General features: G+C 65.3%; 1 protein-coding gene across 1 annotated transcript in view; it reads left to right on the forward strand.

Annotated features, from left to right (window-relative positions):
- Positions 1 to 14,518, forward strand: part of plxna3 (plexin A3) — a 297,717-nt gene that overhangs the window by 67,438 nt on the left and 215,761 nt on the right. The window contains exon 5 of the mRNA XM_072487943.1: positions 1,815 to 1,915. Within this exon, the coding sequence (XP_072344044.1) occupies positions 1,815 to 1,915 (101 nt within the window). The remainder of the gene's footprint in view (positions 1 to 1,814; positions 1,916 to 14,518) is intronic.

The raw sequence follows: 14,518 nt of genomic DNA on the forward strand, positions 1-14,518 counted from the left end.
TGACATCATCACTATTTCTTGGATTTTTGGACAGTCGTCACCCCATGCCCTCCCCCTCAACCCCAACCCCCTGTATTTCCTTTAGGACTCCTCCTTGTGGAGGGGCATCAATCCTGCCATTTGAGGTCTACCCTGCATCGTCGCTCACCCCTCTTCTACCGAGACCAGGGCCCGGGGGGAGGCCCTCTGGAAGGACTGCTAGGAGCTGAATGGCCTCCTCCTGTTCCTGTGTAACAGGCTCGAGAGGGGCTGAATGGGACCTCCTCCTGTTCCTCTGTAACAGGCTCGAGAGGGGCTGAATGGGCCGCCTCCTGTTCCTCAGTAATAGGCTCGAGAGGGGCTGAATGGGCCTCCTCCTGTTCCTGTATAACAGGCTCGAGAGGGGCTGAATGGGCCTCCTCCTGTTCCTGTGTAACAGGCTCGGGAGGAGCTGAATGGGCCTCCTCCTGTCCCTGTGTAACAGGCTCGAGAGGGGCTGAATGGTCCTCCTCCTGTTCCTGAGTAACAGGCTCGAGAGGAGCTGAATGGGCCTCCTCCTGTCCCTGTGTAACAGGCTCGAGAGGGGCTGAATGGTCCTCCTCCTGTTCCTGAGTAACAGGCTCGGGAGGAGCTGAATGGGCCTCCTCCTGTTCCTGTGTAACAGGCTCGAGAGGGGCTGAATGGGCCTCCTCCTGTTCCTGTGTAACAGGCTCGAGACGGGCTGAATGGTCCTCCTCCTGTTCCTGTGTAACAGGCTCGAGAGGGGCTGAATGGGCCTCCTCCTGTTCCTGTATAACAGGCTCGAGAGGGGCTGAATGGGCCTCCTCCTGTTCCTGTGTAACAGGCTCGAGACGGGCTGAATGGTCCTCCTCCTGTTCCTGTGTAACATGCTCGAGAGGGGCTGAATGGGCCGCCTCCTGTTCCTGTGTAACAGGCTCGAGACGGGCTGAATGGTCCTCCTCCTGTTCCTGTGTAACAGGCTCGAGAGGGGCTGAATGGGCCTCCTCCTGTTCCTGAGTAACAGGCTTGGGAGGAGCTGAATGGGCCTCCTACTGTCCCTGTGTAACAGGCTCGAGAGGGGCTGAATGGTCCTCCTCCTGTTCCTGTGTAACAGGCTCGGGAGGAGCTGAATGGGCCTCCTCCTGTCCCTGTGTAACAGCCTCGAGAGGTCGATCCAGTCCGACCTGCAGATCCCAACAACGGCCCGTTTCGACCAGAGAGCGGTGGGCAGTCATGACATCATCACTATTTCTTGGATTTTTGGACAGTCGTCACCCCATGCCCTCCCCCTCAACCCCAACCCCCTGTATTTCCTTTAGGACTCCTCCTTGTGGAGGGGCATCAATCCTGCCATTTGAGGTCTACCCTGCATCGTCGCTCACCCCTCTTCTACCGAGACCAGGGCCCGGGGGGAGGCCCTCTGGAAGGACTGCTAGGAGCTGAATGGCCTCCTCCTGTTCCTGTGTAACAGGCTCGAGAGGGGCTGAATGGGACCTCCTCCTGTTCCTCTGTAACAGGCTCGAGAGGGGCTGAATGGGCCGCCTCCTGTTCCTCTGTAATAGGCTCGAGAGGGGCTGAATGGGCCTCCTCCTGTTCCTGTATAACAGGCTCGAGAGGGGCTGAATGGGCCGCCTCCTGTTCCTCTGTAACAGGCTCGAGAGGGGCTGAATGGGCCTCCTCCTGTTCCTGTGTAACAGGCTCGAGAGGGGCTGAATGGGCCTCCTCCTGTTCCCGTTCTCTCCTCGAGTACTCAATGGATTTTGACAACCATCAGGTGGAGGTGACGTTTTCCAGTCTTTTTCTGACTCTATCCCCCTCTCTCCCTCTCTCTCTAGGTGGGGCGCGTCCTGGTGGAGAGTTGCCAACAGTACGGGACTTGCCCCAAGTGCCTGAGCTCCGGAGACCCTCACTGCGGCTGGTGTGTCCTGGACAACAGGTTGGTAACTTTCCCCAAAGCTAGCATGGCGGCCGATGGGCCGAATGGTGTCCACCATCTCCACTCTCCTTCCATCCATTTTGCTACCCCAATCCTGCAAAAGGACGTAACCTTCTTAGCTGCAAAGGGCACTGGTTGCCATTGGTGACTGGAGCACAGCAAGATTCCACTTAGGGCAATGAGTGAAATTTACAGGATTTTGTTTTCCTTGAGGGATAAATATAAATCAGGAAACTGGGGTGGGGGGTTTGACGAGCTTTCCCATCCCACCCCCCGAATGTCACGCTGCCTGATTTTATTGCAAGACAGCCCTTGGATTTTTCAGGGCAAACCTGAGACTCTTCAGTTAAACGTCTCGTCCCCCAGCACTGACCGTCCGACAGTGCGACACTCCCTCAGCACTGACCCTCCCACAGTGCGGCACTCCCTCAGCACTGACCCTCCGGCAGTGCAGGACTCCCTCAGCACTGACCCTCCCACAGTGCGACGCTCCCTCAGCACTGACCTTCCGACAGTGCGGCGCTCCCTCAGCACTGACCCTCCGACAGTGCGGCACTCCCTCAGCACTGACCCTGCGACAGTGCGGCACACCCTCAGCACTGACCCTCCGACAGTGCGGCACTCCCTCAGCACTGACCCTCCGACAGTGCGGCACTCCCCCAGCACTGACCCTCCGACAGTGCGGCACTCCCCCAGCACTGACCCTCCGACAGTGCGGCACTCCCTCAGCACTGACCCTCCGACAGTGCGGCGCTCCCTCAGCACTGACCCTCCGACAGTGCGGCGCTCCCTCAGCACTGACCCTCCGACAGTGCGGCGCTCCCTCAGCACTGACCCTCCGACAGTGCGGCGCTCCCTCAGCACTGACCCTCCGACAGTGCGGCGCTCCCTCAGCACTGACCCTCCGACAGTGCGGCACTGCCTCAGCACTGACCCTCCGACAGTGCGGCGCTCCCTCAGCACTGACCCTCCGACAGTGCGGCACTCCCTCAGCACTGACCCTCCGACAGTACGGCGCTCCCTCAGCACTGACCCTCCGACAGTGCGGCGCTCCCTCAGCACTGACCCTCCGACAGTGCGGCACTCCCTCAGCACTGACCCTCCGACAGTGCGGCGCTCCCTCAGCACTGACCTTCCGACAGTGCGGCGCTCCCTCAGCACTGACCCTCCGACAGTGCGGCGCTCCCTCAGCACTGACCCTCCGACAGTGCGGCGCTCCCTCAGCACTGACCCTCCGACAGTGCGGCACTGCCTCAGCACTGACCCTCCGACAGTGCGGCGCTCCCTCAGCACTGACCCTCCGACAGTGCGGCGCTCCCTCAGCACTGACCCTCCGACAGTGCGGCGCTCCCTCAGCACTGACCCTCCGACAGTGCGGCGCTCCCTCAGCACTGACCCTCCGACAGTGCGGCACTCCCTCAGCACTGACCCTCCGACAGTGCGGCGCTCCCTCAGCACTGACCCTCCGACAGTGCGGCACTCCCTCAGCACTGACCCTCCGACAGTGCGGCGCTCCCTCAGCACTGACCCTCCGACAGAGCGGCACTCCCTCAGCACTGACCCTCCGACAGTGCGGCACTCCCTCAGCACTGACTCTCCGACAGTGCGGCGCTCCCTCAGCACTGACCCTCCGACAGTGCGGCGCTCCCTCAGCACTGACCCTCCGACAGTGCGCCACTCCCTCAGCACTGACCCTCCGACAGTGCGCCGCTCCCTCAGCACTGACCCTCCGACAGTGTGGTGCAACCTCAGCACTGACCCTCCCACAGTGCGGCGCTCCCTCAGCACTGACCCTCCGACAGTGTGGCGCTCCCTCAGCACTGACCCTCCGACAGTGCAGCGCTCCCTCAGCACTGACCCTCCGACAGTGTGGTGCAACCTCAGCACTGACCCTCCGACAGTGCGGCGCTCCCTCAGCACTGACCCTCTGACAGTGTGGTGCAACCTCAGCACTGACCCTCCGACAGTGCGGCGCTCTCTCAGCACTGACCCTCCGAAACTGCGGTGCTCCCTCAGCACTGACCCTCCGAAACTGCGGTGCTCCCTCAGCACTGACACTCCGACAGTGCGGCGCTCCCTCAGCACTGACCCTCCGACAGTGCGGCGCTCCCTCAGCACTGACCCTCCAACAGTGTGGCGCTCTCTCAGCACTGACCCTCCGAAACTGCGGTGCTCCCTCAGCACTGACACTCCGACAGTGCGGCGCTCCCTCAGCACTGACACTCCGACAGTGCAGTACTCCCTCAGCACTGACCCTCTGACAGTGTGGCGCTCTCTCAGCACTGACCCTCCGAAACTGCGGTGCTCCCTCAGCACTGACCCTCCGAAACTGCAGTGATCCCTCAGCACTGACACTCCGACAGTGCGGCGCTCCCTCAGCACTGACCCTCCGAAACTGCGGCGCTCCCTCAGCACTGACCCTCCGACAGTGCGGCGCTCCCTCAGCACTGACCCTCTGACAGTGTGGTGCAACCTCAGCACTGACCCTCCGACAGTGCGGCGCTCTCTCAGCACTGACCCTCCGACAGTGCGGCGCTCCCTCAGCACTGACCCTCTGACAGTGTGGTGCAACCTCAGCACTGACCCTCCGACAGTGCGGCGCTCCCTCAGCACTGACCTTCTGACAGTGTGGCGCTCTCTCAGCACTGACCCTCCGAAACTGCAGTGATCCCTCAGCACTGACCCTCCGACAGTGCGGCGCTCCCTCAGCACTGACCCTCCGACAGTGCGGCGCTCCCTCAGCACTGAACCTCCAACAGTGTGGCGCTCTCTCAGCACTGACCCTCCGAAACTGCGGTGCTCCCTCAGCACTGACACTCCGACAGTGCGGCGCTCCCTCAGCGCTGACCCTCCGACAGTGCGGCGCTCTCTCAGCACTGACCCTCCGACAGTGCGGCGCTCCCTCAGCAGTGACCCTCCGACAGTGCGGCGCTCCCTCAGCACTGACCCTCTGACAGTGCGGCGCTCCCTCAGCACTGACCCTCTGACAGTGCGGCGCTCCCTCAGCACTGACCCGACAGTGCGGCGCTCCCTCAGCACTGACCGTCCGACAGTGCGGCGCTCCCTCAGCACTGACCCTCCGACAGTGCGGCGCTCCCTCAGCACTGACCCTCCGACAGTGCGGCGCTCCCTCAGCACTGACCCTCCGATAGTGCGGCGCTCCCTCAGCACTGACCCTCCGACAGTGCGGCGCTCCCTCAGCACTGACCCTCCGACAGTGCGGCGCTCCCTCAGCACTGACCCTCCGACAGTGCAGCGCTCCCTCAGCACTGACCAACAGATAGTGCGGCGCTCCCTCAGCACTGACCCTCCGACAGTGCGGCGCTCCCTCAGCACTGACCCTCCGACAGTGCGGCGCTCCCTCAGCACTGACCCTCCAACAGTGCGGCGCTCCCTCAGCACTGACCCTCCGACAGTGCGGCGCTCCCTCAGCACTGACCCTCCGACAGTGCGGCGCACCCTCAGCACTGACCCTCCGACAGTGCGGCGCTCCCTCAGCACTGACCCTCCGACAGTGCGGCGCTCCCTCAGCACTGAGCCTCCGACAGTGCGGCGCAACCTCAGCACTGACCCTCCGACAGTGCGGCGCTCCCTCAGCACTGACCTTCTGACAGTGTGGCGCTCTCTCAGCACTGACCCTCCGACACTGCGGTGCTCCCTCAGCACTGACACTCCGACAGTGCGGCGCTCCCTCAGCGCTGACCCTCCGACAGTGCGGCGCTCTCTCAGCACTGACCCTCCGACAGTGCGGCGCTCCCTCAGCAGTGACCCTCCGACAGTGCGGCGCTCCCTCAGCAGTGACCTTCCGACAGTGCGGCGCTCCGTCAGCACTGACCCTCCGACAGTGCGGCGCTCCCTCAGCACTGACCCTCCGACAGTGCGGCGCTCCCTCAGCACTGACCCTCCGACAGTGCGGCGCTCCCTCAGCACTGACCCTCCTACAGTGCGGCGCTCCCTCAGCACTGACCCTCCTACAGTGCGGCGCTCCCTCAGCACTGACCCTCCGGCACTGCGGTGCTCCCTCAGCACTGACCGTCCGACAGTGCGGCGCTCCCTCAGCACTGACCCTCCGATAGTGCGGCGCTCCCTCAACACTGACCCTCCGACAGTGCGGCGCTCCCTCAGCACTGACCCTCCGACAGTGCAGCGCTCCCTCAGCACTGACCCTCCGACAGTGCGGCGCTCCCTCAGCACTGACCCTCCGACAGTGCGGCGCTCCCTCAGCACTGACTGTCCGACAGTGCGGCGCTCCCTCAGCACTGACCCTCCGACAGTGCGGCGCTCCCTCAACACTGACCCTCCTACAGTGCAGCGCTCCCTCAGCACTGACCCTCAGATAGTGCGGCGCTCCCTCAGCACTGACCCTCCGATAGTGCGGCGCTCCCTCAACACTGACCCTCCGACAGTGCGGCGCTCCCTCAGCACTGACCCTCCGACAGTGCAGCTCTCCCTCAGCACTGACCAACAGATAGTGCGGCGCTCCCTCAGCACTGACCCTCCGACAGTGCGGCGCTCCCTCAGCACTGACTGTCCGACAGTGCGGCGCTCCCTCAGCACTGAACCTCCGACAGTGCGGCGCTCCCTCAGCACTGACCCTCCGACAGTGCGGCGCTCCCTCAACACTGACCCTCCTACAGTGCAGCGCTCCCTCAGCACTGACCCTCAGATAGTGCGGCGCTCCCTCAGCACTGACCCTCCGTCAGTGCGGCGCTCCCTCAGCACTGACCCTCTGACAGTGTGGTGCAACCTCAGCACTGACCCTCCGACAGTGCGGCGCTCCCTCAGCACTTACCTTCTGACAGTGTGGCGCTCTCTCAGCACTGACCCTCCGACACTGCGGTGCTCCCTCAGCACTGACACTCCGACAGTGCGGCGCTCCTTCAGCACTGACCCTCCGACAGTGCGGCGCTCCCTCAGCACTGACCCTCCGACAGTGTGGCGCTCCCTCAGCACTGACCTTCCGACAGTGCGGTGTTCCCTCAGCACTGACCCGCCGACAGTGCGGCGCTCCCTCAGCACTGACCGTCCGACAGTGCGGCGCTCCCTCAGCACTGACCGTCCGACAGTGCGGCGCTCCCTCAGCACTGACCGTCCGACAGTGCGGCGCTCCCTCAGCACTGACCCTCCCACAGTGCGGCGCTCCCTCAGCACTGACCCTCCGACAGTGCGGTGCTCTCTCAGCACTGACCCTCCGGCACTGCGGTGCTCCCTCAGCACTGACCGTCCGACAGTGCGGCGCTCCCTTAGCACTGACCCTCCGACAGTGCGGCGCTCCCTCAGCACTGACCCTCCGACAGTGCGGCGCACCCTCAGCACTGACCCTCCGACAGTGCGGCGCTCCCTCAGCACTGACCCTCCGACAGTGCGGCGCTCCCTCAGCACTGACCCTCAGATAGTGCGGCGCTCCCTCAGCACTGACTTTCCGACAGTGCGGCGCTCCCTCAGCACTGACTTTCCGACAGTGCAGCGCTCCCTCAGCACTGACCCTCCGACAGTGCGGCGCTCCCTCAGCACTGACCCTCCGACAGTGCGGCGCTCCCTCAGCACTGACCTTCTGACAGTGTGGCGCTCTCTCAGCACTGACCCTCCGACACTGCGGTGCTCCCTCAGCGCTGACCCTCCGACAGTGCAGCGCTCTCTCAGCACTGACCCTCCGACAGTGTGGCACTCCCTCAGCACTGACCCTCCGACAGTGCGGCGCTCCCTCAGCACTGACCCTCCGACAGTGCGGCGCTCCCTCAGCACTGACCCTCCGACAGTGCGGCGCTCCCTCAGCACTGACCCTCCAACAGTGCGGCGCTCCCTCAGCACTGACCGTCCGACAGTGCGGCGCTCCCTCAGCACTGACCCTCCGACAGTGCGGCGCTCCCTCAGCACTGACCCTCCGACAGTGCGGCGCTCTCTCAGCACTGACCCTCCGGCACTGCGGTGCTCCCTCAGCACTGACCGTCCGACAGTGCGGCGCTCCCTCAGCACTGACCCTCCGACAGTGCGGCTCTCCCTCAGCACTGACCCTCCGACAGTGCGGCGCTCCCTCAGCACTGACCCTCCGACAGTGCAGCGCTCCCTCAGCACTGACCCACCGACAGTGCGGCGCTCCCTCAGCACTGACCCACCGACAGTGCGGTGCACTCTCAGCACTGACCCTCCGGCACTGCGGTGCTCCCTCAGCACTGACCGTCCACTAGTGCGGCGCTCCCTCAGCACTGACCCTCCGACAGTGCGGCGCTCCCTCAGCACTGACCCTCCGACAGTGCGGCGCTGCCTCAGCACTGACCATCCGACAGTGCAGCGCTCCCTCAGCACTGACCCTCAGATAGTGCGGCGCTCCCTCAGCACTGACCCTCCGACAGTGCGGCGCTCCCTCAGCACTGACCCTCCGACAGTGGGGTGCAACCTCAGCATTGACTCTCCGACAGTGCGGTGCTCCCTCAGCACTGACACTCCGACAGTGCGGCGCTCCCTCAGCGCTGACCCTCCGACAGTGCAGCGCTCTCTCAGCACTGACCGTCCGACAGTGCGGCGCTCCCTCAGCACTGACCCTCCGTCAGTGCGGCGCTCCCTCAGCACTGACCGTCCGACAGTGCGGCGCTCCCTCAGCACTGACCCTCCGACAGTGCGGCGCTCCCTCAGCACAGACCCTCCGACTGTGCGGCGATCCCTCAGCACTGACCATCCAAAAGTGCAGCGCTCTCTCAGTACTGACCCTCCGACAGTGCGGCGCACCCTCAGCACTGACCCTCCGACAGTGCGGCGCTCCCTCAGCACTGACCCTCTGACAGTGTGGTGCAACCTCAGCACTGACCCTCCGACAGTGCGGCGCTCCCTCAGCACTGACCTTCTGACAGTGTGGCGCTCTCTCAGCACTGACCCTCCGAAACTGCAGTGATCCCTCAGCACTGACCCTCCGACAGTGCGGCGCTCCCTCAGCACTGACCCTCCGACAGTGCGGCGCTCCCTCAGCACTGAACCTCCAACAGTGTGGCGCTCTCTCAGCACTGACCCTCCGAAACTGCGGTGCTCCCTCAGCACTGACACTCCGACAGTGCGGCGCTCCCTCAGCGCTGACCCTCCGACAGTGCGGCGCTCTCTCAGCACTGACCCTCCGACAGTGCGGCGCTCCCTCAGCAGTGACCCTCCGACAGTGCGGCGCTCCCTCAGCACTGACCCTCTGACAGTGCGGCGCTCCCTCAGCACTGACCCTCTGACAGTGCGGCGCTCCCTCAGCACTGACCCGACAGTGCGGCGCTCCCTCAGCACTGACCGTCCGACAGTGCGGCGCTCCCTCAGCACTGACCCTCCGACAGTGCGGCGCTCCCTCAGCACTGACCCTCCGACAGTGCGGCGCTCCCTCAGCACTGACCCTCCGATAGTGCGGCGCTCCCTCAGCACTGACCCTCCGACAGTGCGGCGCTCCCTCAGCACTGACCCTCCGACAGTGCGGCGCTCCCTCAGCACTGACCCTCCGACAGTGCAGCGCTCCCTCAGCACTGACCAACAGATAGTGCGGCGCTCCCTCAGCACTGACCCTCCGACAGTGCGGCGCTCCCTCAGCACTGACCCTCCGACAGTGCGGCGCTCCCTCAGCACTGACCCTCCAACAGTGCGGCGCTCCCTCAGCACTGACCCTCCGACAGTGCGGCGCTCCCTCAGCACTGACCCTCCGACAGTGCGGCGCACCCTCAGCACTGACCCTCCGACAGTGCGGCGCTCCCTCAGCACTGACCCTCCGACAGTGCGGCGCTCCCTCAGCACTGAGCCTCCGACAGTGCGGCGCAACCTCAGCACTGACCCTCCGACAGTGCGGCGCTCCCTCAGCACTGACCTTCTGACAGTGTGGCGCTCTCTCAGCACTGACCCTCCGACACTGCGGTGCTCCCTCAGCACTGACACTCCGACAGTGCGGCGCTCCCTCAGCGCTGACCCTCCGACAGTGCGGCGCTCTCTCAGCACTGACCCTCCGACAGTGCGGCGCTCCCTCAGCAGTGACCCTCCGACAGTGCGGCGCTCCCTCAGCAGTGACCTTCCGACAGTGCGGCGCTCCGTCAGCACTGACCCTCCGACAGTGCGGCGCTCCCTCAGCACTGACCCTCCGACAGTGCGGCGCTCCCTCAGCACTGACCCTCCGACAGTGCGGCGCTCCCTCAGCACTGACCCTCCTACAGTGCGGCGCTCCCTCAGCACTGACCCTCCTACAGTGCGGCGCTCCCTCAGCACTGACCCTCCGGCACTGCGGTGCTCCCTCAGCACTGACCGTCCGACAGTGCGGCGCTCCCTCAGCACTGACCCTCCGATAGTGCGGCGCTCCCTCAACACTGACCCTCCGACAGTGCGGCGCTCCCTCAGCACTGACCCTCCGACAGTGCAGCGCTCCCTCAGCACTGACCCTCCGACAGTGCGGCGCTCCCTCAGCACTGACCCTCCGACAGTGCGGCGCTCCCTCAGCACTGACTGTCCGACAGTGCGGCGCTCCCTCAGCACTGACCCTCCGACAGTGCGGCGCTCCCTCAACACTGACCCTCCTACAGTGCAGCGCTCCCTCAGCACTGACCCTCAGATAGTGCGGCGCTCCCTCAGCACTGACCCTCCGATAGTGCGGCGCTCCCTCAACACTGACCCTCCGACAGTGCGGCGCTCCCTCAGCACTGACCCTCCGACAGTGCAGCTCTCCCTCAGCACTGACCAACAGATAGTGCGGCGCTCCCTCAGCACTGACCCTCCGACAGTGCGGCGCTCCCTCAGCACTGACTGTCCGACAGTGCGGCGCTCCCTCAGCACTGAACCTCCGACAGTGCGGCGCTCCCTCAGCACTGACCCTCCGACAGTGCGGCGCTCCCTCAACACTGACCCTCCTACAGTGCAGCGCTCCCTCAGCACTGACCCTCAGATAGTGCGGCGCTCCCTCAGCACTGACCCTCCGTCAGTGCGGCGCTCCCTCAGCACTGACCCTCTGACAGTGTGGTGCAACCTCAGCACTGACCCTCCGACAGTGCGGCGCTCCCTCAGCACTTACCTTCTGACAGTGTGGCGCTCTCTCAGCACTGACCCTCCGACACTGCGGTGCTCCCTCAGCACTGACACTCCGACAGTGCGGCGCTCCTTCAGCACTGACCCTCCGACAGTGCGGCGCTCCCTCAGCACTGACCCTCCGACAGTGTGGCGCTCCCTCAGCACTGACCTTCCGACAGTGCGGTGTTCCCTCAGCACTGACCCGCCGACAGTGCGGCGCTCCCTCAGCACTGACCGTCCGACAGTGCGGCGCTCCCTCAGCACTGACCGTCCGACAGTGCGGCGCTCCCTCAGCACTGACCGTCCGACAGTGCGGCGCTCCCTCAGCACTGACCCTCCCACAGTGCGGCGCTCCCTCAGCACTGACCCTCCGACAGTGCGGTGCTCTCTCAGCACTGACCCTCCGGCACTGCGGTGCTCCCTCAGCACTGACCGTCCGACAGTGCGGCGCTCCCTTAGCACTGACCCTCCGACAGTGCGGCGCTCCCTCAGCACTGACCCTCCGACAGTGCGGCGCACCCTCAGCACTGACCCTCCGACAGTGCGGCGCTCCCTCAGCACTGACCCTCCGACAGTGCGGCGCTCCCTCAGCACTGACCCTCAGATAGTGCGGCGCTCCCTCAGCACTGACTTTCCGACAGTGCGGCGCTCCCTCAGCACTGACTTTCCGACAGTGCAGCGCTCCCTCAGCACTGACCCTCCGACAGTGCGGCGCTCCCTCAGCACTGACCCTCCGACAGTGCGGCGCTCCCTCAGCACTGACCTTCTGACAGTGTGGCGCTCTCTCAGCACTGACCCTCCGACACTGCGGTGCTCCCTCAGCGCTGACCCTCCGACAGTGCAGCGCTCTCTCAGCACTGACCCTCCGACAGTGTGGCACTCCCTCAGCACTGACCCTCCGACAGTGCGGCGCTCCCTCAGCACTGACCCTCCGACAGTGCGGCGCTCCCTCAGCACTGACCCTCCGACAGTGCGGCGCTCCCTCAGCACTGACCCTCCAACAGTGCGGCGCTCCCTCAGCACTGACCGTCCGACAGTGCGGCGCTCCCTCAGCACTGACCCTCCGACAGTGCGGCGCTCCCTCAGCACTGACCCTCCGACAGTGCGGCGCTCTCTCAGCACTGACCCTCCGGCACTGCGGTGCTCCCTCAGCACTGACCGTCCGACAGTGCGGCGCTCCCTCAGCACTGACCCTCCGACAGTGCGGCTCTCCCTCAGCACTGACCCTCCGACAGTGCGGCGCTCCCTCAGCACTGACCCTCCGACAGTGCAGCGCTCCCTCAGCACTGACCCACCGACAGTGCGGCGCTCCCTCAGCACTGACCCACCGACAGTGCGGTGCACTCTCAGCACTGACCCTCCGGCACTGCGGTGCTCCCTCAGCACTGACCGTCCACTAGTGCGGCGCTCCCTCAGCACTGACCCTCCGACAGTGCGGCGCTCCCTCAGCACTGACCCTCCGACAGTGCGGCGCTGCCTCAGCACTGACCATCCGACAGTGCAGCGCTCCCTCAGCACTGACCCTCAGATAGTGCGGCGCTCCCTCAGCACTGACCCTCCGACAGTGCGGCGCTCCCTCAGCACTGACCCTCCGACAGTGGGGTGCAACCTCAGCATTGACTCTCCGACAGTGCGGTGCTCCCTCAGCACTGACACTCCGACAGTGCGGCGCTCCCTCAGCGCTGACCCTCCGACAGTGCAGCGCTCTCTCAGCACTGACCGTCCGACAGTGCGGCGCTCCCTCAGCACTGACCCTCCGTCAGTGCGGCGCTCCCTCAGCACTGACCGTCCGACAGTGCGGCGCTCCCTCAGCACTGACCCTCCGACAGTGCGGCGCTCCCTCAGCACAGACCCTCCGACTGTGCGGCGATCCCTCAGCACTGACCATCCAAAAGTGCAGCGCTCTCTCAGTACTGACCCTCCGACAGTGCGGCGCACCCTCAGCACTGACCCTCCGACAGTGCGGCGCTCCCTCAGCACTGACCCTCCGACAGTGCAGCGCTCCCTCAGCACTGACCGTCCGATAGTGCGGCGCTCCCTCAGCACTGACCCTCCGACAGTACGGCGCTCCCTCAGCACTGACCCTCCGACAGTGCAGCGCTCCCTCAGCACTGACCCTCAGATAGTGCGGCGCTCCCTCAGCACTGACCCTCCGACAGTGCGGCGCTCCCTCAGCACTGACCGTCCGACAGTGCGGCGCTCCCTCAGCACTGACCCTCCGACAGTGCGGCGCTCCCTCAGCACTGACCCTCCGACAGTGCGGCGCTCCCTCAACACTGACCCTCCTACAGTGCAGCGCTCCCTCAGCACTGACCCTCAGATAGTGCTGCGTTCCCTCAGCACTCACCCTCCGTCAGTGCGGCGCTCCCTCAGCACTGAACCTCTGACAGTGTGGCGCAACCTCAGCACTGACCCTCCGACAGTGCGGCGCTCCCTGAGCACTGACCTTCTGACAGTGTGGCGCTCTCTCAGCACTGACCCTCCGACACTGCGGTGCTCCCTCAGCACTGACACTCCGACAGTGCGGCGCTCCCTCAGTGTTGACCCTCCGACAGTGCAGCGCTCTCTCAGCACTGACCCTCCGACAGTGCGGCGCTCCCTCAGCACTGACACTCCGACAGTGCGGCGCTCCCTCAGCACTGACCCTCCGACAGTGCGGCGTTCCCTCAGCACTGACCCTCCGACAGTGCGGCGCTCCCTCAGCACTGACCGTCCGACAGTGCGGCGCTCCCTCAGCATTGACCGTCCGACAGTGCGGCGCTCCCTCAGCACTGACCCTCCGACAGTGCGGCGCTCCCTCAGCACTGACCCTCCGACAGTGCGGCGCTCCCTCAGCACTGACCTTCCGACAGTGCGGTGCTCTCTCAGCACTGACCCTCCGGCACTGCGGTGCTCCCTCAGCACTGACCGTCCGACAGTGCGGCGCTCCCTCAGCACTGACCTTCCGACAGTGCGGCGCTCCCTCAGCACTGACCCTCCGACAGTGCAGCGCTCCCTCAGCACTGACCCTCAGATAGTGCAGCGCTCCCTCAGCACTGACCCTCAGATAGTGCGGCGCTCCCTCAGCACTGACCGTCCGACAGTGCGGCGCTCTCCACCAGCACTGACCGTCCGACAGTGCGGCGCTCCCTCAGCACTGACCCTCCGACAGTGCGGCGCTCCCTCAGCACTGACCCTCCGACAGTGCGGCGCTCCCTCAGCACTGACCCTCCGACAGTGCGGCGCTCCCTCAGCACTGACCCTCTGACAGTGTGATGCAACCTCAGCACTGACCCTCCGACAGTGCGGCGCTCCCTCAGCACTGACCCTCCGACAGTGCAGCGCTCCCTCAGCACTGACCCTCAGATAGTGCGGCGCTCCCTCAGCACTGACCCTCCGACAGTGCGGCGCTCCCTCAGCACTGACCGTCCGACAGTGCGGCGCTCCCTCAGCACTGACCCTCCGACAGTGCGGCGCTCCCTCAGCACTGACCCTCCGACAGTGCGGCGCTCCCTCAGCACTGACCCTCCTACAGTGCAGCGCTCCCTCAGCACTGACCCTCAGATAGTGCGGCGCTCCCTCAGCACTGACCCTCCGTCAGTGCGGCGCTCCCTC

This window comes from Scyliorhinus torazame, chromosome 22 (assembly GCF_047496885.1).
Source record: "Scyliorhinus torazame isolate Kashiwa2021f chromosome 22, sScyTor2.1, whole genome shotgun sequence".
NCBI classification, from domain to species: domain Eukaryota; kingdom Metazoa; phylum Chordata; class Chondrichthyes; order Carcharhiniformes; family Scyliorhinidae; genus Scyliorhinus; species Scyliorhinus torazame.